Genomic DNA, 26,163 nt, shown 5'->3' on the forward strand with positions numbered 1-26,163 from the left:
CCAGTAGCAAACATTCTGTTTCCATTACAACATCTATCTTAGTTTCAAGTAACTGCCCCTCTATGTTACTACTAATTACCAATGACTCACCTTCTCCCCTGATGTTACCTTCCTGCACATTATCATTTATTTTGCTGACAGTTTCATTCACTATCTGCAAAAATACCACTTCACTCTCACTCACTTCAGATTTACTTGCTTGCACCTCATTTACACCCATGTCACTAATTACTGATTCACACACTCTTTGATCTTGACATTCATTCATGTCATCACCTGTCATACCATAAAATTCTCTCCATCATTCTTTGTGGTACTCTTTTCATGTATCATCTAATTCATCTATGTTATGTTTCTGCTCCAACAACCTCTTATACAATTGATGCATAAGCTTTGCTGGTATTCCCTCCACATCTCACTCTTCCATCTCACTATTTACATCTTTACCAAAAAATTCACAGCCTGGTATTTCCTCAGGACATTTACTTTTCAGCTGAGCACATTGTACTTCAGTCTTATCATATCAATCTTTATATTCCATTCTTATTTTCCAAGGCCACTTTCAGATCTGTATCAGCATCAACAATTTAATTACAAACTTCGGAAGATTCAATTAAATAATTGTGACAAAAACCAACAACTTCTATCTTATTATTACATTTGTTTTGCATTACATTTTTGTTTAACCGCATGTCATCGTGAAGAGATTGTAATATCATATCAAAATTTTCTGTTACATCTTCACTAGATTGCATATCTTTAATTTATTTAGGTTTTCAATTTTTATCCTAAATTTCCTGTCTAACTTGTCAAAATATTCTTCCCTCTCTGCATCAGTTCTTGCAAAAATCTTGGCTTATGAACTCATTTTGGTAGTCATTACAGAACACTGAATAACAAACACTTTTAGCTTAAAATTATTTCTGAGTCAGTCACTTCTGTTATCAAAACTGTGTTGTTTTAACTCATAAACACCATGTCAACTCATTCATATTTCCTCATCAGACTTCACTAGGAGGCTGGTCTGTTTACGTTTCATGACTCTACCCAGCTGGTTCCTCATTGGTCGCAGTTCAAGATGTTTAAATGATGACTTCAGGCAGTCCTGATGTGGTCAAAGTTCTCTCCATGTAATAGCATCTGCTTGAGATCATATTTCACATAATAAAAATTTGCAAGTTCTAAAAATTGTTTGTGGACTGTCCTATCCACAGTTCAAACATAAATTTAGTTAATTCATGCCACACTCAAATATTTACAGTGTCCAACAATCACTTCACCACTGAATATAAATTGTTCACTACCCAAAAACATTACTCTACAGTATCACATTTTTCAAAGTTCATAGTTACTATGCCAAGGTGGAGCAGTCCTCACATGATTGGGCACCAAATGCAACAGAAATAATCTGTAATTTGCAGCCTCTCCTCAATAACACCAATATTGATCATCACAAAGCTGAAAGCTGAAATCAGTGTGAGATGATGTTTGCTCAGAGATGGACACTATACCATATTTTAGTTGACATGAATGTATACATTTTATTCCAAGCAAAGTTCAATTCTTAATCACAGTGACCAGTTTTCACACTACAAAAAATAATTAGCAAAAGTCTATATGTTAGCACAGCCAAATACAGTGGGAAGTAACTTTTTCTACTGTGGCACAAGATTGGTTTGGTTTGGTTTGTGTAGCCCTCAACTGTGCTGTCATGAGTGACAAGATTAACAGTTCATATTTATCCAAGCACACAGTTCAAATTTAACACAGTTCTTTAGCAATTTGTTACATATGATTATACTCTGGTGATTCATTTTGTGCCTTCATAATTAGTACAAAGCAATGAATCCAATAATAGCTAGTTTTGATGATAATAACATTATATGCTATTGATAATCACAACACAACTGAAAAAGAATGTTCACTCATTTTACATACTCAAGTCACTAAAAAGTAAAAATTAGAGTTTATGTATTTTGCAGTGAACAGAATATGTATCCTCACTTACTTTTGAACCATGGACTGTCTATTCTGGGTGATGTCCAACTACTTATAGGCAAGTGTAAGAACAATCCATTATTTTGCAAAAACTTTAAAAAATAGCAAGGTTGTAATTCACTGTTTTTAATGGACTACGAGAATCAATAGATTTTTAGATTACAGAAAATTTGGTGATTACAAATTTGGAAAAATACATCAACACTATGTTATGCTTCACCTCATTTACATGATAGACACCATATTGCAAATCAAAGTGGATTACATAAAGTCATTAATTACTAAGTAATTAATTAATGCTGTATGTCAAACTACAGAAAAATTCAGGCAACAGAATTAAGTAGTCAAATTCTGGGATCTAACAGAGGTTTTGACAAAAATCTGCAATGAAAAATGGTGCTGTCCAGATCTTCAAGTTTAATTATTGTGGAAGAAATTAGTTTTAGGTAATACGAAATATTCTACAGGAAAGTGGGAGTGCTTAATTTTCAAATGCTGTATGGGCATGTGGCATAAACTAACAGTGAAAGACAGATACTAGGAAATGTGATTAAAATTGTCATAGACTGTGGATAACTAACAACATACAATATAACAACAGTATCATAAAGTTACATCAAAACTATGAACTATTGGAACATTGACTTCAAGCAAATGCCACCATTAGGGAGTCCAGTTGGCAGCAACTAATTAGTATGTGAGCTTAACTATTTATTTATTTATTTTATTTATCCATCTGTTGACAATAAATATTGTATGGATGTTGTCAAGGGTACATGTAAGCCATTTCAAAGAAATGGGACACAGACAATATATACGTAAAAAAGTACAAAACAAAGTAATACAATGAAGTTAATAATAATACAATGAAATTAATATAGCCTATATACATCCCTGCATGTTATTTTAAATGCATAGTCTGTTTTTCATAAGGCTTTTGTTTTGTCCTTCCTAAACAGCAAGTCCTTATATACACAACACTGCTTAAATATATATTTACATCACAGAACAGCTGTCCTTTAAGTTTGTAAATGTAGTGAATGATTAGGTAATGAATGATTAGGTACAGATAGAGTATTTTCCATTTTGCCTTTATAAATATCATCAAAAAAAATTTATTGACCTACATAGTCATTTACAGAATAAAAACATTGTTCTATTAGAAATTTTTTAAATTCTGTTTTAAATTTGTTATCATCTTCTAACTGCCTGATGTTGACTGGCAGTGCATTGTACAGTTTTGCACCGATATGGCTCACATGCCTTTGTGTATTCGTTCTTTTTGTTCGCTGAGTATGGATTGCTGTGCTATTATGGGTATTGTAATTATGAAAGTCAGCATTTGTCTGAAAATCTGCAATGTGGGTCCTGACATACAATACACATTTGTATATGTATAATGATGGTATAGTAAGTATTCTAAGCTTTTTGAATATGGGTTTGCAGTGTGTCTGTGGATGACTGTGAGTTATTATTTGGATGGCCCTCTTCTGCAACAAAAAAAATTGTTTTAGGCGCCCTGTTGTGGAACCCCAAAATATTATTCCGTATGTGGCAAGAGATTGAAAATAGCCGAAATATGCCATTCTGGCACCCTCTGAGGTACAAACATTTGCAATAATTCTGAGGGAAAAACAGGCTGAATTAAGTTTCTGTACAAGTTTTATTACGTGGTCATTAAAATTTAAGTTTTCATCCACATGAACCCCAGCAATTTTGTAGATGTCACTCTGTCTAAGGCTTTGTCACCCCACACCAGATCGAGATTTACATTTTGACATCTTTTCCCAAACTGCATATAATTTGTTTTATTTACATTCAATGTCACCCTGTTTGCATTGAACCAAGAGTGGATGTAATTTAGTACTTTATCAGCAGTTGTTGGTAGCAATTGCTTTGGGGTGCACTTATTATCACACTAGTATCCTCTACATTGCTTTGGCTGCATCATCTGAGGTGTGAAAATCATTTATATAGACACGAAACAATATGGGCCCTAGGATGCTGCCTTGTGGTACTCCTATTGCTACATTTTTTGCCTCTGACACTGAATTTATTTTGTGGCTGGAGTAAGTTGATGTCAGTCCTACAATCTGTGTTCTGTTTTTTAGGTATGATTCAAACCATTTTTTTCCTATCCCATGTATACCCAAGGCTTCCAATTTTTCTAAAAGAATGTCCTGGTTCACAGTGTCAAAGGCTTTGGAGAGGTCTAAATTTACTCCTACTACACTATAACCTTTTTCTAGATTTTTCATTATTTGTTCAGTGTAGCACATTACTGCTGTTTCGGTATTTTTAAGTGCTTGGAAGCCGTGCTGATTTCTGTTTAGTAAATTATAACTGGCAACTCACTGAGGAGTATGACAGCTATTCAACATGGAGCACACCATATGTAAACACAGCCACATGAGTAGGCGACATGGAAAGGGTATAGCAGTCAACAGCAGCAGCAAATATCAAAACAATACAAGGTAAAAATTTTTGTCATCAAGTGTCTGTTAGATATGTTGCCAAAATCAGCAACTTAAAAATACAAGACAGTGTATTTGGGGATAAGATACACTCCTGGAAATGGAAAAAAGAACACATTGACACCGGTGTGTCAGACCCACCATACTTGCTCCGGACACTGCGAGAGGGCTGTACAAGCAATGATCACACGCACGGCACAGCAGACACACCAGGAACCGCGGTGTTGGCCGTCGAATGGCGCTAGCTGCGCAGCATTTGTGCACCGCCGCCGTCAGTGTCAGCCAGTTTGCCGTGGCATACGGAGCTCCATCGCAGTCTTTAACACTGGTAGCATGCCGCGACAGCGTGGACGTGAACCGTATGTGCAGTTGACGGACTTTGAGCGAGGGCGTATAGTGGGCATGCGGGAGGCCGGGTGGACGTACCGCCGAATTGCTCAACACGTGGGGCGTGAGGTCTCCACAGTACATCGATGTTGTCGCCAGTGGTCGGCGGAAGGTGCACGTGCCCGTCGACCTGGGACCGGACCGCAGCGACGCACGGATGCACGCCAAGACCGTAGGATCCTACGCAGTGCCGTAGGGGACCGCACCGCCACTTCCCAGCAAATTAGGGACACTGTTGCTCCTGGGGTATCGGCGAGAACCATTCGCAACCATCTCCATGAAGCTGGGCTACGGTCCCGCACACCGTTAGGCCGTCTTCCGCTCACGCCCCAACATCGTGCAGCCCGCCTCCAGTGGTGTCGCGACAGGCGTGAATGGAGGGACGAATGGAGACGTGTCGTCTTCAGCGATGAGAGTCGCTTCTGCCTTGGTGCCAATGATGGTCGTATGCGTGTTTGGTACCGTGCAGGTGAGCGCCACAATCAGGACTGCATACGACCGAGGCACACAGGGCCAACACCCAGCATCATGGTGTGGGGAGTGATCTCCTACACTGGCCATACACCACTGGTGATCGTCGAGGGGACACTGAATAGTGCACGGTACATCCAAACCGTCATCGAACCCATCGTTCTACCATTCCTAGACCGGCAAGGGAACTTGCTGTTCCAACAGGACAATGCACGTCCGCATGTATCCCGTGCCACCCAATGTGCTCTAGAAGGTGTAAGTCAACTACCCTGGCCAGCAAGATCTCCGGATCTGTCCCCCATTGAGCATGTTTGGGACTGGATGAAGCGTCGTCTCACGCGGTCTGCACGTCCAGCACGAACGCTGGTCCAACTGAGGCACCAGGTGGAAATGGCATGGCAAGCCGTTCCACGGGACTACATCCAGCATCTCTACGATCGTCTCCATGGGAGAATAGCAGCCTGCATTGCTGCGAAAGGTGGATATACACTGTACTAGTGCCGACATTGTGCATGCTCTGTTGCCTGTGTCTATGTGCCTGTGGTTCTGTCAGTGTGATCATGTGATGTATCTGACCCCAGGAATGTGTCAATAAAGTTTCCCCTTCCTGGGACAATGAATTCACGGTGTTCTTATTTCAATTTCCAGGAGTGTACAAGACATGTTAGTAAATAAAGATTCTGAACCAGACTGGGATTGTTTATTTAAATAACAATCAACTGCTGAGGGACAATGAAATGTTTGCTATTGAAATTGATGAAGTAAATATACAGATATATGGCTAATAAAAGTGAAATTGCTATTTTACATCCAGCAGAAGACCAAATGATCAACAACTTCAGTAATGCAAATTCAGTAGAAAATGTAACAGAAAATGTTGATTCAAAGTTAGAATCTTTTGGTAATGACAGATTGCCAGATGAAAATGTAGTGAAAACAAAAGTAATAAGGGAATGGAAGTTGTTTAATTTCTTCAGGATGATTTAACAGAAGTACAGTGTCAGAAACTGTTCCTCGCTGAACACAACATGCAGATACAGTACTATTACATGGTGAACAGGCTAAAAGGAAATGGTAAATCATGGAAACATATCATGGAAGACTGTCCAGATTTCAACAGTTCCTTTATTGGAACACCAACAAGGCACAATCAGTTTACAAAAACGTGTATGAACAAAGGAACCTCAGACCAGTCAGTGTACCAGTAGACACCAAGTGTGCCCAACATATTCCAGAAAGATCAGTTAACGTAGTCTCTTTACTTGAGGTGAAAGGATATCATTAATTTTCTTTCAGCACAGTTAATGTACAATCAATTTAAGAACTATGCAATACACAAATAACTGGACTTACACAGGTAACATGAGCACATCTAATCTAACAAAAATGAACAAAGGAAAATGTATATAGTTTATGAACTGCGAATGTAATGGCTAATCTAGTAGAATAACCAAAGCAATTGGAGGGTAAAATAATGAACTTGTGGTCCATAAACAAAATTGATCAGTGTTCACATTTTGTCTCTAATGGCCAAATGTGTGGTGCCACACTGGCTTACCTAGTTCACAAAAGGTTCAGATCAAAGTGAATTCACTACATCATAATAGACTTAATTAACTGGATACTCCACAGTCAGGAAGTGAGATGATGCTGAATCATTCATGACCTGAAATACTGTCAGTCCTATTCCAACAAGTCCTTCACAGGTGTCAAGGGAAGCCTGCAATACAGTTCACTTAATAGGCACATAAAACCGACTCACCTTTAAAGCCTTTACAGGTTGTGCACCTGTTGCAGCACTATGGAAAGCTGTTAAGGGGAGTTGGATGGTTCTATCTCGGCCATGTTAAATTATATGACTATAGGAATTTTTCTCCATAACCAATTGATGTATTATCATGATTTTTTTATTGTGTTCCTTATATCTTTATCTTCATTTTAAACTCATAATTCTTTAAAATAATAAAAACTTATATTTAAAAAAATATTTTTTAAAGTAGCCATAAAAACTGCAATTTTTTTACTTTAATTAAATTTATACCATTGTTCTTTAAAAGATATTCATATTTCTTCAATTTAAATCAACAACTAACAAATAAGGAACAATTTTAAAAAATCATGTTTATAACATTAATAGTAGCCAAGAAAAATGTCCCTAACCATTGAAAAACACAAATAAAGATAAGACTATTAAACAATGATTTTATTCTTACTTTAGTATATTCCAGCTTCATATGAAGGTCTATCTGGATCTTATGGTTCTTCAAACTGGTCCTCAATCTTTCTTATTGCTTGCTCTGTGGCCTGGTGACACTTTTGCTCAATTTCTGTCATAGCTTTGTCCGCTTTTTTAATCTGAAGTTCATCATCCTTTTCCAAAAACTTGACACACTTCTTGCCTGGAGATATGCCTAGATGGCTCAAAATTTTACACTTGCTAAATTGCCTTCACTGAAACTTGTAATAACTTCACACATTCCCAACTGAAAAAAGTTTTGTTTTCCCAAGTTTCTGTTTCAATTTCCTGAGGCGACTACCCATCCACTTCTGGACATGACCGCAACATTCCAATTTCTCAATTGAGAAGTCAGGACCATATGGTTTGGCCTCATAAGCCTTAGGGTAAGAAGCACTGTCCCCATCTCCTAAATAATACTTGTACCGCACTTTGTAGTTTGGCAGCGATTCTTGGAACATTTCCACAACTCCTTTTACTTCCATTCCTCCACTTGCTCCAGAGTAGTTAGCTAGGCAATCAGCATCATGATTGTTGGTCATTCTATTTTCGCATTTGCAATGCTTGGATAAAATTTTAATATCAATTACCTTGTCTGTGTTTTCTACTATTGCAGTTACAATTCCATTGAGTGAAGTGTGGCCCTTACATTGCCACAATCCGTCAAATATTGCTGTCAAGTCTCTATTACCATCATTTGCACTGACACTTCCTTCGACAGCAGTCTTCATACTCTCTTCACAGACCTCTTTTGCAGCATCTCAAAGCATCTTATTGTAATATTTCAAAGCTTGCGGAGTTGGCAAGTTCATTACTCCGCAGAAAGTTTTCGCCGCTTATTCACCTTTTCCTGTACATCAGAATGCATAGGCTAATCAAACATTCACTTCTGATTGTTTGGAGTCTGGTAATCATGGAGAATTAGTAGTGGACACTTCAAAAGAACAGTCACTGCACTTTATTACTATCGGTACTTGTAAGCCTAGCCTGTTCCAATAGAGACAGTAAGGGATCTTTTACATTTTATGCACACTGCAATTTGGCTAACTAGACTACTTAAACTGGTGATATTAACAATATCATAGCAACCTTCTTCTTTTCCATATATCTCATATATAGCCAAATTACAGGTAATTTTCTTAGAAGAAGAGCTTGTTTTAGAAGCACAAGCAGCTTCAGTACTAGTACTAGGCCTAGGCTCATGTTCACAATGAACTTCAGATTCACCACTATGCAAAAACTGTTTTTGATTACATCTCCTCCCACTGAACTCATGTTTTCTTTTCTTGTTTTGTATTCACAGCATTTTTACATAATATAAACTTATTTGCTGAGATCTAAACACTGAAATACGAATATCGTAAACAAACTTCACTTTCAATCACCACAAACAAAGAACTGGAAACAACAAAGTAAACTGGCAGCTATTTTCATCATTGTTGCCAACAGTATTTCATCAGTGTTACCAACTAAGCTTTCATACAGCTGTACTATAATAAATAGTCACTAGCGAGTAAAAAGAAGGTTGAGTTCATGAAAAGTGTGCATTGCAGGGTTTTACTTAAATGCTTGTAAAACGGAAACCACTCAACATAAATTAATAAAATTGATATCAATTTAAACCCAAATATAGGTGTAACAAAAAAAGTGCAAAAAATTAAAATCAAAAATTTAGCACCAAACAACCATCCGACTTCCCTTAAGCTCTGATAAATTAATAACTTTATCACTTAAGAAACATTTAATCATTTCACTCATCATGTGGACACCTTAGTGTCAATGTGAGAAGTGCTGGGAACTGGGAGCACTTCCTTTAACATGCTGTTTGGATAAGATCCAGGTGCTGCTGTAAAGAGGCATGTGGCAGAGAAAACTCCTGTGCTACGATGTTTAAAGCTCACGATGTGGACATCATTAATTTTCTTTCAGCACAGTTAATGTACAATTAATTGAAGAACTATGCAATACACAAATAACGACTTACACAGGTAACATGAACACATCTAATCTAACAAAAATGAACAAGAGAAAATGTGTACAGTTTATGAACTGAGAATGCAATGGCTAATCTGGTGCTGCTTCAACTATCCATTCCACTCAACCAACAACACTCTCCACCTCAGGATCAGCTGATTCCCTTGTCCCACATGGGTTGCCCACTTCATGCACCATGCTGGGTACAAGACTATATCATCTCATTCATCAGCATCGAGTCATTGCCTCCCAGTGCTTCCCTGCCTGCTAGGGAAGATGGGTAGTGAGCACAAACACATAGTAGTGAGTTGCTACACAGTTCTCCCCCAACATGAAGGAAAGGCAAGTTGATGGGCACATTGGATGCTCTTAGGCACAAGTGTGGTGTCAGTGGGGCCAAGTCTGCTAGTGATGATGGAGGTGACAGTGTGGTGTGGGGCGGCCTGTGTGATGTCACGTTGTGAGCTGGGTGCAGCGGCAGTTCTCTGCTGTAACACCACCTGTGATGGCAATGCACCACAGTTGGCAAGCATAGTCAGGCATGCCATTGTGTGGTGGCAGGGCCAGGAGAAAGATGTGGTGGCGTGCTGGTGCTTGGGCAGGTGGTACTTGGTGGGAAAGTGCACAGTGCACCCCATATGTGTGGCAATACTCGTGCTGTCCTGCACCAGTGCTATAAGCATCTGCTGCTGCCACCTCTTGCTCTTAGACTGGGTCACTCATTGTGGCTGGGACATGTACTAGCATTGTGGGGTAGTGACAGGTGTCTCATTGTCAAAGGCATGGGGCTGATACCTCATGTCAGACACCAGAGGACAGTCCGGCAACAGAGGTAAAGTTGCAGGTGATGAGGGTGAAAACAGCAGGGCTGAATCCAGCCAATGTACCATTTTTGCTGCCTGGTGCCACCTCGATTTTTTCCCAAGCTTGAACGTGATTTGTGGGCCTGAATACTGTGAGCAGAGTGGTGGCTGGCTGGCATCCATCCAGAGCATGAGATGCACGCGCATGAGGAGGTCCCGAAGCACAAAGGACGTGTGCTCACTCTGGCACTGAGGGCACTAGGTCAAGCACATCATGCGGTTGTACAGCTGTTGTATGAAAATCAGGTGCAGGTGGTAGCTGGCAAGGGCTGCAGCTTGACGAAGTTACCTGGAACGGTGAGACGCTGCCTCTACACAACCTTGGTGCTGGATGTACCCAAGTTGATTCTGTGGGCAACATGCAAGCCTAGGAGAAATAGTGGCAGGGCAGCAGCCCAAGTTGTGGATTGTGGGTAAGGGCAGCTTTTAAGCTCCTGTGGAATCTCTTCACCATGCTGTTAGCAGCTGGGTGGTAAATAGTTATAAAATGGATAAGATTACCACAAATTTTGGTGAGTGTCTTAAACATGCAAGATGTGAATTGTTATTCACAGCCCGTAATCATGTGGCAGGGTCACACAAAATAGGTGGCCCAGGTGTCTTTAAAATACTTGGCTAATGTACCAAACCCTGATCACAGCCAGTGGTATAGCCTCTGGCCACTGAGTAAATGTTTAATGATGGTAAGGATACAATGGTGGCCATTTGATGTTGGGTGGAGGCCAACAATGTCTATATTGACATGGGGAAAAGGACAGTCCACCAGGAGGAAAGAAGTGGTGCAGTGTGTACATGATGGACTACCTTAGCACTCTGGCATGGGAGGCAGATGCAGACCTAATTGGTGCAGTCTTACTGGATACCAGGCCAGACAAAATGTTCCTGCTACACGGAGACTGTGGATACTTGGTCACCACTAGGCTGTGGAGGTGTTCAAAAGCCACCATGCGGAAAGCAGGGGAAGACAGGGGCTGATGCACTGAATGGATTCCTGAAGGTTTGAAACTTACATGAGACTCACACCACATGTCAAAATCTGTACTGGAAACTGAGTGTGGTTTGAGGTTAAGGCTAGTGTTTGGGCTGCTGTGGAAGATTAACAGTTTGGGATTGGCTGCCTGAGTGGCACCAAGAGCAATATTAGTTGAGAGGGGCAGTGAGGGTGTAGGAGCAGCTGAGGCAGTCTGTGATGATATGGTCAATACCTGTGACATGCCACATGGTGGTCACAAAGTGTGCTATGCACTCCTGATGACAGAACTGCCTAGGTGAATTCTGTGCAATTTCCTTTTGACTAAAACCTGTTGTAAGGAGGCAATGGTTGGTGTAGATCTGAAGAAGCATCCTCCCATGGAGAGGCAGAAGTACTTGACTGCCTCATTTATGAAGAGGAGCTCACTGCTGTATGCAGGACAACTCTTATGTGGCACAGAGAGCTTCATGGAAAAGAATGTGGCCGAGCAGTTCTAGGCACTTCAGCCGGGAACCACACTGTTGCTACGGTCGCAGGTTTGAATCCTGCCTTGGGCATGGATGTGTGTGATGTCCTTAGCTTAGTTAGGTTTAAGTAGTTCTAAGTCTAGGGGACTGATGACCTCAGATGTTAAGTCCCATAGTGCTCAGAGCCATTTGAACCATCTGGAAAAGAATGCTACTGGCTGCCAGGAACCATCATGGATGGCACTTAAGGTGGACTGGCTGGTGTCCATTACTATCATGAGAGGAGCAGGTAGGTGGGAGGTGTGCCCGGAGGGAAGCATGCAAGAGGTCACACTCCATTTGTTTGAAACTCCAGTTGTTTACACCAATCAGAGAATGGGCTTGCTGTCTTTAGTGTGGTCGCACTAGAGTGTGGCAGTGAGTGGTGCTTGCACATTTGCAACATTTTTAAGGTGGCACCAGGAAAAAAATGCCATCCCAAGGAACCTGCAGAGTGCAAAAATTTGGTTACAGTCCACACCTTCTAATCCATTGGGCAGGGGCAGCAGGATGATACTTTGTGTCCAAGGAAGTCAATCTCTGGAACACCGGAAATTCCTTCTCCTGGTAAAAATAAATCTGGCACATGCAAGGTAAAATGGTCTAAGAGCATGGCGACCTCAAAACCCCTCTTACTTATGCCGTTACTCTCCTAATTGTGTATGTTCACATCTCCATCACTACAGATGCTAGTGAGTCTTTGATTGGTGCTGTTCTACAATATGTTTCGTTTTCAAAAAACTTTCCTCCTCACAACACAAATGGTTGGTCTTTGATAGAGATATACAAGGCTGTCCATTACTTCCATAAAGACATAGAGGGGTGAGAGGTCATAGTTTTTACCAACCATCAGCAACTTGAAGGTGTCATCTGCAACCCTGCAGCTGACTGCCCCGCACCATTTCTGGTACTTGTACTTTATCTGCCCTTATACCACTGACATTTGCTACATTAGAGGTGTTGACAACATTGTGGCTGACTATCTGTTGTCTGTGCACTCTATTTCCTCCCACTCAAGCTAAATGAACTTGTTCACCTGCAAGTGCAGGTCCCTGACATCCAAGACTTATTACATGATACCTCTTGCTGTTTGACTGTTGAATCAGTTCGTCTCCCAGTTCTACTTTATCGGTTTTGTGTAACACATTTGCAGGTACACCCCATCAGGTGGGCTCTACATCTCTCTGACTTAAGGTTTTTTCAGTCTTACATGAGCTGTCACACCCCAGTATCAAGCAACCACTTGCCTGATAACTGAGTGTTTTGTCCAACCCAGAATTCAAAGAGACTGTCGTGCTTGGGCTTGCATATGTTCACCCTGACAACATAGCAAAGTTAGTTGTCATGTCCAACCCTTCTAAGACATTTTGAGATCCTAAAAGGCAGGTTTCACCACATCCACCTAAACCTCATTGGTCCTCTGCCCCCCCCCCCCCCCCCCGCCCCCTTTCCACCATGTTGGATTTGAGTAAATCCACTCCATGCTTGAACATGCCAGTAGATAGGTGAAAGCTGTACCCCTTACGAACATTTCAGCCAGTTCATCATGCAAGTCTTCATCAATACCTCTCTCGTTTCACCTGCCCATCCTTCATCACAACCAATCAGGAGAGACAGTTTGAGTCTCTACTCTTTTTCCTGCTGTGCACTTCCTGCAGTGCCAACTAATTTCACACCACAGCCCACAACCCAGAAAGTAACAGGTTGGACAAGCATTGCCATCACACTCTAAAGGCTTCCCTGATGTGCCTCGCCAGCTCCTGGGCTGAAATGCTACCTTGAGTCCTGTTTGACATCCACACTGCTTTCAAAGCCAAACTCAACTCCTCATTGGCTGAGCTCCTTTATGACAAGCTCTTGGTACTTCCGGCTGAATTTGTCAAGGATTGCACTTCTCTTGCACTGACCAAGCTCCATATATCTCCTCTCTTACTTTGCTCAGCTGCATATATGCCCCCCCTCTCCATGCCTTGTGAATTCCTACACAAAGACCTTGACCAGTGCAAGTTTGCTGTGTGTAATGCTTCATGACAACTCTGTTCATGCCTTGCAGCCCCTGCACTTGGGACCCCTAGATGAGCTTCCCACAAGTGCCAACTCCTCCTCCGAGTGCCTAGGTCTGCAGCGTCCCAGTGCTTCCTCAAACTCAAGTGCTGCATGTGCAGCCCCCCCCCCCTTCTCAGTGCTCTCTTAACCTCACCTCCAAGTGTTGAGGTTTCTACAGCTCCAAACTCTGTGTGTGCCCTCTAGTACAAGTGCCACAAGTGAAGTACTTACTCCTCTAGTGCCTTCTATTATGTCACTGCCACCACCCCTTCCGGCATTGTCACTTTCTGTGTCAACATTTCGCCACCTTACATAGAGTATCTCTTCCTACAGCTACATAATAGCACTCTATTCATGCTTTACACACTGTCATGCTCCCTCAACGATTCGACCACCTACCGTATGTCAACTCCCCCTCCCCTCCAGTTCCTACCAGCTTGATGGATGCAGAGATGTTGTTGTCATCAGCTGCTTCAAGTATCCATTCCACTCAACCAACAACACTCTCCACCTCAGGATCAGCTGATTCCCTTGTCCCACATGGGTTGCCCACTTCACCCACCATGCTGGGTACAAGACTGTATCATCTCATTCATCAGCATCGAGTCATTGCTTTCCATGAGAAAGCTTCCTGGGGTAGGTGGGTCTCTGTGGAGACTGTCAACAGCTACACCATTGATAGCCACCCATTATTTGAGGTACCTTTTTTGACTCTAAGTCAGTGGCCATGATATTTACCTATATGTGCTTCCTGTTACTTTGTTCTGAGTTATGTGTAAGAAAAGTGTACTTCAATTATAAGTGTAGATTCAGTCTACTCTGCACTGAAAGCAGTGCATAAAAATCACAATTTTACTTACTTTAGGTGTGCTGTCCCAGAAGATAATTCCATAAAACAACAGAGGTTGAAAATATGCATTTTATGCCAACACACTTGTCTTTAGACCAACATGATGATAGATGCTTTTAGAGGGAAAGACATGCTGAACTACTTTATTAGTTTATCTGTGTTTGACTCCATTTTAACTTGTTACACAACAGGACCCTAATGGATTTTATAAAGGGTGTTTCACTTAGTGTATAACAATATCTACGTTTGGTCCTAAACATGTTGTTTTTGCCTTTTTGTAGTCTAATAATATGAGTGTGAGATTAAGACAAACTGTAAACTGTGGACCAGATGTGAACCTGTTCAGCTATCATGTGGGATGTGTCTACTAAGGTTGAGTTTGGATACTTGATTGGTATCTTTATGTTATCAGAAAATATTACACATTTTACTGCCTTCTAAAGCCGCTGGAGGATCACTAACATAGGTTAGGAATGAGAGTGGACCAAGTATTTGTCCCTGTGGGTCCCCACATGTTATGTTTCCCCATTCTGAGGTTAACCTCATGCCTTTGACACAGTCTAGTAAAAGATTCTCTTTCTGTTATGAAGGTAAGACTCTATCCATGCAAGACAGTTGCCGTAACACTTTAGTTTGCCAAGTAGAATTTTGTGATCCACACTATTCAAGAATTTTTTAAGGTCAAAAAATATACCAATAGACTTTTTTTTCTTTTTTAGTCTTTTTCCAATGGCAGAAAGTGCTTATCTTAAAACTGTCTGCCTCTCATAGCTGCTACCCAACTGTGCAGCTAAGTGGATATACAGCACAAGACACTGTGAACTCAGCAAAGATCAGCCATGTGCAGGCAGTTCATGCATTTATATCATCTTCAATGTGTTCAGGGCCTTTAACCTGCCAGTACCTGGTCATGTGAGAATTTTTGCCAGTGACTTGTTGCATAAACTGCCAATCCATTGTCTGTATAAACATGAAGCAACATTTGAAAGACATGGAATAGTCAATTTTCGCAAAAAAAATTTGTCAGCAAGAAAATCCTCAAGTTACCAATATGACATTTGCTGAATGTCTCTGCCAGCATGTTTCAGAATTTTATTCTTCCATCTCTGCATGTAGAGTAGTATTACCTGCTATCAAGTAAGAGAACTTGAGGAAAATTTCATGTTTTTTTGTTCTTCACATCTAATGTAGGATATCACATCTCTTATTTCTGACTATTACACTTAGGTCCATAGTGATGTATAGCAAAACAAAACCTACTGTACGAAATGGCCATATATTTCAGCATCTACTATAATCACTCTGCCACGTAAAACTGCATGTAATCTCACCAAGCCATAGCACTGTAAAAAGGTATATTACTGTGGTGGTTAAGAAGTGCAGAAGCAAAATTGATCCCCTTCCTGGGAAGTGGCATTAGATATTGGCCAATTGCACTACAGCCATATTTAAATCATGCTGGCGAGGAAAGAGAGGTACGTCCAGGAATGTGGCTATTGACTACATGTGCTATAGAGTGGAACAGATCATTTCCTACACCTCAGCAATGGCGTGTCATAGAAAACAACCAATAAAGATTAAAGACTAATTTGTACTGTTCTGAAAGAGTTCCATCAGTCTTCATTGTAGGAAGGATACGAAACTACCACCAAGCCCTACGTAACAGCATAATATTTACCGCAAACAGCATGAGAAGTAAATAAGTTAAGTAGTGATTGTGAAGGTCACAATATTTCTGATCATACTAGGCAACATAATGTCAGAACAGATTAAACTAGTGTGTTAACAGAATCACAGACTATATTTTCTAGTACTGAATAAGAATTTGGCAAAGAATAAAAAGATTTGTCTCAGATTCCAAGATGGGGTTGTTGTTGTTGTGGTCTTCAGTCCTGAGACTGGCTTGATGCAGCTCTCCATGCTACTCTATCCTGTGCAAGCTTCTTCATCTCCCAGTACCTACTGCAGCCTACACCCTTCTGAATCTGCTTAGTGTATTCATCTCTTGGCCTCCCTCTACAGTTTTTACCCTCCACGCTGCCCTCCAATACCAAACTGGTGATCCCTCGATGTCTCAGAACATGTCCTACCAACCAATCCCTTCTTCTAGTCAAGTTGTGCCACAAGCTCCTCTTCTCCCCAATTCTATTCAATACCTCCTCATTAGTTACGTGATCTACCCATCTAATCTTCAGCATTCTTCTGTAGCACCACATTTCAAAAGCTTCTATTCTCTTCTTGTCTAAACTATTTATCGTCCATGTTTCACTTCCATACATGGCTACACTCCATACAAATACTTCAGAAAAGACTTCCTCACATTTAAATCTATAATCAATGTTAAATTTCTCTTTTTCAGAAACACTTTCCTTGTCATTGCCAGTCTACATTTTATATCCTCTCTACTTCGACCATCATCAGTTATTTTGCTCCCCAAATAGCAAAACTCCTTTACTACTTTAAGTGTCTCATTTCCTAATCTAATTCCCTCAGCATCACCCAACTTAATTCAACTACATTCCATTATCCTCGTTTTGCTTTTGTTGATGTTCATCTTATACCCTCCTTTCAAGACACTGTCCATTCTGTTCAACTGCTCTTCCAAGTCCTTTGCTGTCTCTGACAGAATTACAATGTCATTGGCGAACCTCAAAGATGGGGTAGATACCAAGAACAACAAAAATGAGATTTTTCAAATTTAATTTAAACACATTATTCATAAATCCAGTCCTACTTCCAGTATTTCATCATCACTGTTACTTTGACTTCTCCAAAAATTTGCAGTAAAGATTTGCTCAAAATCAGGGAGGGGTATTCAATAAGTAATGCAACACATTTGTTTTCTTGGCCAGTTTTGGCTGAAAAAATGTGGAATTTTTCTTGTGATATTGTGTAATATTCCCACTTTAGCCCCTATAGTTTCATGAAGTTCTGGCAGGTGGCAGTGGTGTATGTAGTCTTCAGAATTGTGCCTGCAACAGAGGTGAGTTCCAGGCAGATAGCTGTCATTGAGTTTCTTTTGGAGGAAAACCAGAGCAACACAGACACTCATAGGTGTCTTCAGAAACCTCACAGTGAACAAAAGCATGGTGAGTCACAGGGCGAGGTGTCTGTCATCATGACCACAAGGTAACGCAAACTTGTCTGATCTCCTGTATGCTGGTGAGCCACACACACCTGTGACTCCTGCAATGTTTGAATGTGCTGATACTCTCATTCGAGGTGATCATCAGATCAAAATTAAACACTTCTCTACCCAACTGGATGTTGCTATCATTAGTACTGACACATTTGTCCATTAGATGGGGTACTCAAAGGTTTGTGCCCTCTGGATTCCTTGTTGTCTAACAGAAAACCATAAAGAGCAGTAAGGGACCACCTGTGTGGAATTGCTTGGACATTATGAGGCTGATCATAACAATTTTTTGTCAAATATCATCACAAGCAATGGAACATGGGTTCATTACTTCAAACTAGAAACAAAATGGTAATCCATAGAGTGGTGCGACACCACCTTTCCTCCGAAGAAAAGTTCAATGCCAAACCCTCAGCTGGTAAAATCATGACAATGCCCTCCCTCATGGTACAATAATCAACTCTGACATGCATTGTGCTACCCTCAGGAAGAAATGACTTCAGTATGTTAGTCACCACAAAAATGGAAAAAAACTTCTCCTTCTCCATGAATGATGTAAGGCCTCACACAAGCGTGCACTCTCAAGAGGAGCTCACAAAACACCATTGGACTGTTTTTCTCATCCGCTCTGCAGCCTGGATCTTGCACCTTCCAACTTCCATCTCTTTGGTCCAATGAAGGATGCATTCCACAGAAACAGTACATGGATAATTGGGAGGTTGCTGATGCAGCAAGGTTTGGCTCAAAAGTCAAACATTGCTGGCACAATGACCCTCCCAGTAAGAGATGTAAAGACACTGCATTGAAAAGAGATTATGTTAAAAAATAGGGTTTTGTAGCCAGTAGAGTGAGGAATAATATGGTGTAACAGAATCCTCAAAAAAAACCATCCTGCTTTCAGGATAAAAATGTGTTGCATTTTTTATTGAATGCCCCTTGTAATATGGAAATATGACTTAAACTGTAAAAAAGTTTTGGAGAATTGGCCACAGACTTTGGAATGCATTGTTCAACAGTAAAAGTGTATTCCTGTGAATGAGCGTGCCATTTATTTGTCATTGATCTTCTCTAACAGTCATAGATGTAAAAAGTTCCTGCGGAACAAAGTAATCATTGGGTAAATAGGAGAAGGAATCAAAGTAAAAACCTCTACATACCACTAACCCTGGTGTCAAGATGTTGGAGAAAATCGAACGATGAGGTATGTATGCGGGCGCTAGCATTGCTGCCATTCGGATGGCACGGGAGTGACGGCTTGTCGGCAGGGCCAACATGGCCAGCAGCGCAGTGCAGCCGGCAGAGTGGCAGACAACAGAGGTGCGCCGTGCAGCAGTAGTTGCGAACATCACATCCAACATGGCGGGTATATCTTGCTCGCCCATCTCCTGGAAGCTGCAGTAATACAAGTTCTCACATGTGACACATCACATACTGAGATTTTATAAATTAAAAACACCAATACTGTGGCTGGGAATGAATCTAGGGATTTGAGGTTGCTCAACAATACAAGAAGGAAGACTATTTTCTTGTCAGCTGTAGTAGACGAGTAGGAAGAAATTAGCCAGACAGCTATGACTGTACAAGTCGTCATGCCGTCATTCTGCTTGAGCAGTATGCTGACCTAAAATGAGCCATTTCTGACAGCTAATCACACCAACGAAGCTAGATTCCATCAACACTTGTGCTATGGATGGTGAAGAAAAATAGAAGAGTTGGAAGCTGCAGAAGAGGAAACAAGGGACTATGTGGATGGAATTAGTTGTAGGCCATCAGCTCATAAGCGAAAGCAGCATTCAACGAAACTACACAGTAGTGAAAATAAATATTCACTTATCAGCATGCAAAGATATCCCACTACAGACAGCCATTACTGTCACAAATTGCCAATTCTCCAGGTACTTTCACCAGAGCTGAGGACTGTACAGCAACTGACATTTGGTTTCGTCGAAGACAGTCATTTGACAGTGCATTTAATGTGTCAAGGAACTACACAGGAGTGTAAGTGAACAGTTAAGAGAATCACTCCTTTGGCTGATTGGATGTCATGTTACAGACATTTGCTAAATGTTATCAGCTAGAATCCTATGAAAAGGTTTGTTTACCAACACATTCCTTTTATTTTTAAATTCAGTTTACAATTTGTTAGTAATGTCACTTAGCTTGATTTTATGGATTTGTTTTGAGGCAGAATCGGTTTTTGGTTTCCTCCAAGTGCTCTAACCCCTTTTTCTGGAAGTTATGAATAGTGGAAATATTTGAAGGAAAGTTTGAACAAGGAAAAGGACAAAGAAAATGCTATCATCAAAAATTTGTTAGCTTGTTTAGGACATCTAATGTATACCATTAAATATGTTGCAATCAACTACCTCTGGTTGTCCAATGCCCTGCCTTATAATGAACCTGAAAATGATGCCAAAACTCAAGCAGTTTGTACTAATATGGCAGCTTTCTGGCAGACAGAACAGCCCATTGGACTACGAGAAGGGGAAGTCAAGACCTGCTTGTAACACCAGGTAGCGTACTCATCTGTGATATCTCAGGGTGTTACAATTGATGTGCAAACTCCCTGACGAAAACAGTTCCAGTTAGGTAGCACCATTCTATGGAGGGCACTTCTCCCACCTTTCACATCATTAATTTTAGGTAGCACCATTCTAATGAGGAAATTTCTTCCACCTTTTACAACGTTAATTTGTTATCCAAGGCATTAGGGTACATCATTCCACCACACAAGATACACCAATATTGATATTTCAGCAGCAATAATAATAATTCTGGGGTCAACAGAAACATCCGATCTCACGCGTCAGCTTTGACCCGTGACGTAAGGGTGTTGTGGTGTGTGACGTCATTACGGCGCGGAGTTTGGCTTGTGAGTGTGGCGTGTTTGTAGATGTTGCCTCGTTGACGTTACCTTAGTAGGAGTTTTAGGGCCTGTAATATATAGTTTACCTTTTTACTGTACTTTTTGTTTTAACGTCGTCTATGAGGCTTTTATCAGTTTGCCATTAGATTGTTCAATCTTTATGGTCGCTACTCGTTATGTCTAATGAATCAATATTGTTTTTTTCTTTTTTTTTTATTTGTTTCTTTTTTTTATCTTTTGATTGACCTACACATTGATCTGTAGCGTAGCCCTGAATACAAGGTTAGGTTGGGAGTTTTTTTTTGGCGGGGGGGGGGGGCGGGGGGGGGGGCGCAGCCCCCCCCCCCTGCCAGGCCTTGAGTACCACTTGTTTATTATTATCTTTGTTTGCTATCAATGTTAGCAGATTGTTCTTGTGAAACCTTTGTGTGTGTTGTTTTTCTATGTGTTTTCGTCTTTGTGATATGTATGCAACGTTTTTATATCCGCCATATTGGAATTGTCGTTTATGGTCGTTTCCGCCATATTTGTGACGTCATGGGTCAAAGCCGACGGGTTGGATCGGACGCTTCCGTATTTCCTAATTCTGTTTCATTCACAGATACAATTTGAGGGTAGAAATTTAAAGGAAGTGTTTTCTAGAATAAGGGGAGATGGCACTACACACTTACGCTGTACGTTGTTTTGAAGCCAGTGAGCGGGGCCTGCCGCCATCTTGGATCCCCCAAAACATTAGCAGACGAGTGTTTACAATTGCTTCTTATTCGTCATTTCTGTCTTGTGCACACGATATTTGTGTTATATAGTAAATGTTACACAGTTCAAAGTGAACAACACAGCATAAGGAACGCAACGTCCATCGTTTTTCTTGTCTTAAATGCGTATTCGATACAGTAATACGACACGAAAATACGACGCATCTGGCCTCAGTACTGTAATTCCTTTTTGTTTATACACTTCAAATAACCGAGAAGAGAAGTATGTGATATGAAAAACGTGCTTTCGTAATCCATTTCTATTCACTTTCATTGTGTTTGTGTCGATTATTGATAAAGCCAGAACGCCAAAAGCAATGATTGATAGTAACGTGTAATACAATAACAAAGTGAAATTAACATATCTATGAACAAATTCTACACTTTTATTACATACAGTTAATTCCGTTGCAATCTCCACATTTCAGTTACTACACGTGCGTAACTATTGCAATTGAAATCTCCAGACAAGTAGTTCCGGATATTGAGGTTTTAAACCGTAATTTTATGGCAGCTGAATTCCATATTGATATGCTACATTTCACGAACCTCTTGCAAGTGAGCAGGATAAGCGGAAAACATTGATGGCACAGCATCTTCCCTAATGCGGACTGACGAAACTGATGTTCGATCAATATCTTCCTCCCGGAAATGCTGCGAACATATTTTACTGTACTTGGTTGGTTTCCAATCTTTCCTTCTCAAAGCGTTCACCCAGAGAGCTCTTCGCGTTGGATTGATAGGAAATCTAAAGTCAAATCACAGAAATAAAACCATACAGTAAAACTTTACAGTGTATCCGAATTTCAAGTATATATAAGAAAATAGCGCTTAAATAAGTCCTCTTACGAATGAAATGTGATTTGTTTAAACTTTAGACTACAATCAGAACGATTAGTACACCCGTAAGAGACGCAAGCCGGCATTTTTTTTATCAAAACACTTCACGACCACACGGAATCAAACCACCAAATGCGAATGTTTTGGGGTAGGTAACATGGCGGACCTTCTCTAGGGTTGGCTTCAAGTTTGTGACGTCATGACAACTCCTTTTATTTTTACCTCCATGGTTTTCTCATCAGCATGACTGCGTTTTATATTTTCTGTCAATTGTAAATAGAGCTCAGATTTGATGCTAACATTGTGATAGTTGGGAAAGTGGCTAGAATACTGCAGTTGTTGGTGTTATTGCAGCCAGAATGTTTATGTTTATCGTGAGTATGAATATTATTTCTAAGATCCTTGTGTTTAGATGTGGTGGCGTTACAAGGTGACAGAGTTTTGGTTCTTGATATGACAGTTTTCTATTCGTTGTTGTATTTGATACATTTTGGACAGTGACAACTAGTTCATCATGTTAAAAGAAAAGAAAAAATTCCTTGACGTCTATATTTATGTGCTGCTCCATGACTCTGCTGTCAATATCTTTATTCTTGGCTTGTATGTAACTTCTGTGTTTTCTTTCAGTAAATGTGTTTTTTTCGTATCCAGGGTGTAATTACAAAGCTAATAAAATGTTTTCTTGCCTTTAAATAATATTTTTCATCAGGTTATGGGCCCAGTACACGTGTAAAGGCAAACAACATAGTTTAATTAAAACAGTATTTGAAATGAGCCTATGTCTGTAAAGAAACATGACTGCTTGCGGCGATTACAAGGTCATGGCATATTTCTATGGTGCTGCGTTCATATGGACTAGAAGATATTATTAACGGTACACGTAAACGTGTAGAGTTGCCGCAAGATGCGACAAGTGCACAAAAAGAAGAGTATGTGGAATGGCACAAGGACGACGCAAAGGCAGCAAGTCTTATTTATAGCAAGTGCACTAAGTAAACCTGTTGCAGAACTCGTCTTAACATGCAAGAATGCTAAAGAAATCTGGGACAAATTACGCGCCCGATTTGAACGTAGCAGTACTCAGCGTTTGAATATGTTGATTGAAACATTTTTCCATGTTAAACGTGATGAAACGGAAGATATTAGTGCACATGTGGCCAAACTGCAAAAGTTATTTGTGGACCTGAACGGTGAATTAGCAAAACAGGAAGAAAATACGCTATCTGAAAGAATCTTAAATGGTCGGATTTTGTCTACACTGGGAAAAGACTACGACAATTTTAAGGATCTCTGGGATACGATACTGACAGAAAAGCAAAGCTTGAATTTATTGATCGAAAAACTGTGTATTATTAAACTGCGTGAACAAGACATTAATGGAAGTGCAGCTTTTGTTGTTTCTAAAACAAGAAAACGGCAAACAAGTAATCAGCAAGTAAAGATGACGAAGTCACAATTAAAACAGAAGTGTCCGTGTAATATATGCAAACAATTAGGTCACTGGGCAGCAGAATGTCTACAGAACACTCGTGACAGCAATAAAAGAAAAGAGAAGAAGCGAGACAGTGAACACGCTGCATTTACTTCATACGCTATGGGTGTGTGTACCAGTAATCACAGTGGCCCAAATAAATGGTATTGCGACAGTGGCGCTACAAATCATATCACTCCCAACAAACAGTATTTTGTTTCGTATTGTGAATTTGATGTTCCTCAAGTAATTTCATTGGGAAAACAAGATGTCAAACTGTGTGCGTATGGTCGAGGAACAGTTTACATCCAAATTCGACGAAACAATAAATGCAGCGCCGGCTTTAGGGTGGGGCGACTCGGGCGGTCGCCCAGGGCGCCGGGGCCCAAGGGGCGCCACGTACTAAACGCATGTAAAAAAAAATTACAATCACCCATTTGGCGAAACTAAAATATTATTCAGTCTCATTCAACATACGTCGCTAATCACACGAATGCGCGATGAATTCGGGGTAGCAGAAGAGAAATCATGCTGAATGCAATCTTCGTATTGTCTGCAACCATCCATGTTTGACGCGGGCTAGCACGGGCTCTACCAAAGCGCCTCTCTTATTTGTTTCAAGAACTGCAACAAGGAAGAGCCCATGCAGCCGCACCATCTCTCGTTTACAACAGAAACTACCGGTCGCTCCAAATAAAAGAAAATACAGACTGTAAAATATACATTACATTATGATTTAATTAATACGAATGTATTTATATCGAATATTTGTGATTTAATGACTCATGTACATTAATTAATAGATCATGCAATGCGTGCACTGCATTCATAGAGAATTCTCCCATAACTTACTGAAATAATACAGCGCCACACAATGTTGGCAGCGCTACGATTTGCACCCGCATGTCAGTAAGAGTCGGAGGCAGCGGTCATGTTTTCGTGGCTGAATAATTGTGAGTGAAACGAGTGTCGTGACCGTGTCAACATTTTAATTTTCTGGTAGGTGCGAAAAACATTTTTATCTTTCAGTTCAGGTTTTTTTCTAGTTACGTCTACTGATAGGTGAATTTCTTTATTTGTTATAGATCGAATATTGTGGTCGTGAAATAGAGCAGTGTCCAAGCAATAATTTGTCAAATTATTAAATCATGCCAGAAGAGAAGGAAATGATTAAAAAAAAAAAGCTTTCTGGTTCAGAAAATCGGAAAAGAAAAGCTGAAAAAGAAAAAGTTCTTGAAGAAACTAAAAAGCACATGAATATTTATAAGTACCTTAAAGGAAATTCTGAGGCAAATACTTCAGATATTGAATCAAAAGTCGTATCAGCAAATATTTCTTCAGACTGTGAACAATTATACACAAAAAATATACAATCACCTATTGAAGGTGATCAAATTGACCAGCGCAGTACATCTTTGCATGAATCCTCTGATATTTCTCCAAGTCAAAATCAACACGACATCTGTGGTCGATGAAAGTATCAACGTTCTTGCAATAAAAGAATACGTTTCTGATGTAGGTACGTGGCCAAAAGTACTTAATGCTAGAGATATAGATCGCATTATAATATGTGGACCCTCACAAGTATGTCTAAATAACTTTCCAAAAGATGAAAATGGGCGTCATTTCTCTTCAACTCATTACACAAGAAAACTATCAAACGAAGAAACTATCAGACGACAGTGGCTAGTTTATTCTGTATCAAACGACAGTGTCTTTTGCTTTTGTTGTCGACTGTTTGATTTAAAGTCAACTACTAATTTGACTACCACTGTGGGTTTCAGAAATTGGAAACATTTAAGTGAAGCTCTGAAACTGCATGAAAATAGTCTTAACCACAAAAAAGCATTTACTCAATGGACTGAAGCTGAAATCAGGTTTAAAGCTGGATTAACTATTGACAAGGAAGAACAAAAGCTAATTTCTAAAGAAAGTTTACGATGAAGCAATGTGCTTCAAAGATTGATGCACATTACTTTGTATTTGGCTGAAAATAATATGGCATTCAGAGGGTTATCAGATAAATTATTTACCCCAAATAATGGAAAATTCTTAGGTCTTGTACAGTTATTGGCAAAGTTTGATCCAATCATGGAAGAGCACGTCAGACTGGCATTGAATGGTTATTTGGCTGACCATTATTGCGGCAAAAATATACAAAATGAATTAATAGAACTCATGGCATCACATGTTATGTCTACAATCGTATCCCCCATAAAGGGTTCAAAGTATTATGCAATCACAGCTGACTGTACTCCAGATATAAGCCACAAAGAACAACTTTCGATAACTTTAAGATGCGCCGACATAACAGAGG

The 26,163-nt window shown here is 40.2% G+C and overlaps 1 protein-coding gene across 3 annotated transcripts in view; it reads right to left on the reverse strand.

Moving 5' to 3' along the window:
* The window catches only part of LOC126092521 (lipase 1-like), a 228,809-nt gene that overhangs the window by 85,790 nt on the left and 116,856 nt on the right, over nt 1-26,163 (reverse strand). For all 3 annotated transcript variants that reach the window (XM_049908148.1, XM_049908149.1, XM_049908147.1), the window contains exon 4: nt 19,072-19,306. In XM_049908148.1, coding sequence (XP_049764105.1) covers nt 19,072-19,306 — 235 coding nt within the window. The remainder of the gene's footprint in view (nt 1-19,071; nt 19,307-26,163) is intronic.

The sequence above is a fragment of the Schistocerca cancellata genome, chromosome 7, assembly GCF_023864275.1.
Source record: "Schistocerca cancellata isolate TAMUIC-IGC-003103 chromosome 7, iqSchCanc2.1, whole genome shotgun sequence".
In the NCBI taxonomy this organism is placed as follows: Eukaryota; Metazoa; Arthropoda; class Insecta; order Orthoptera; family Acrididae; genus Schistocerca; species Schistocerca cancellata.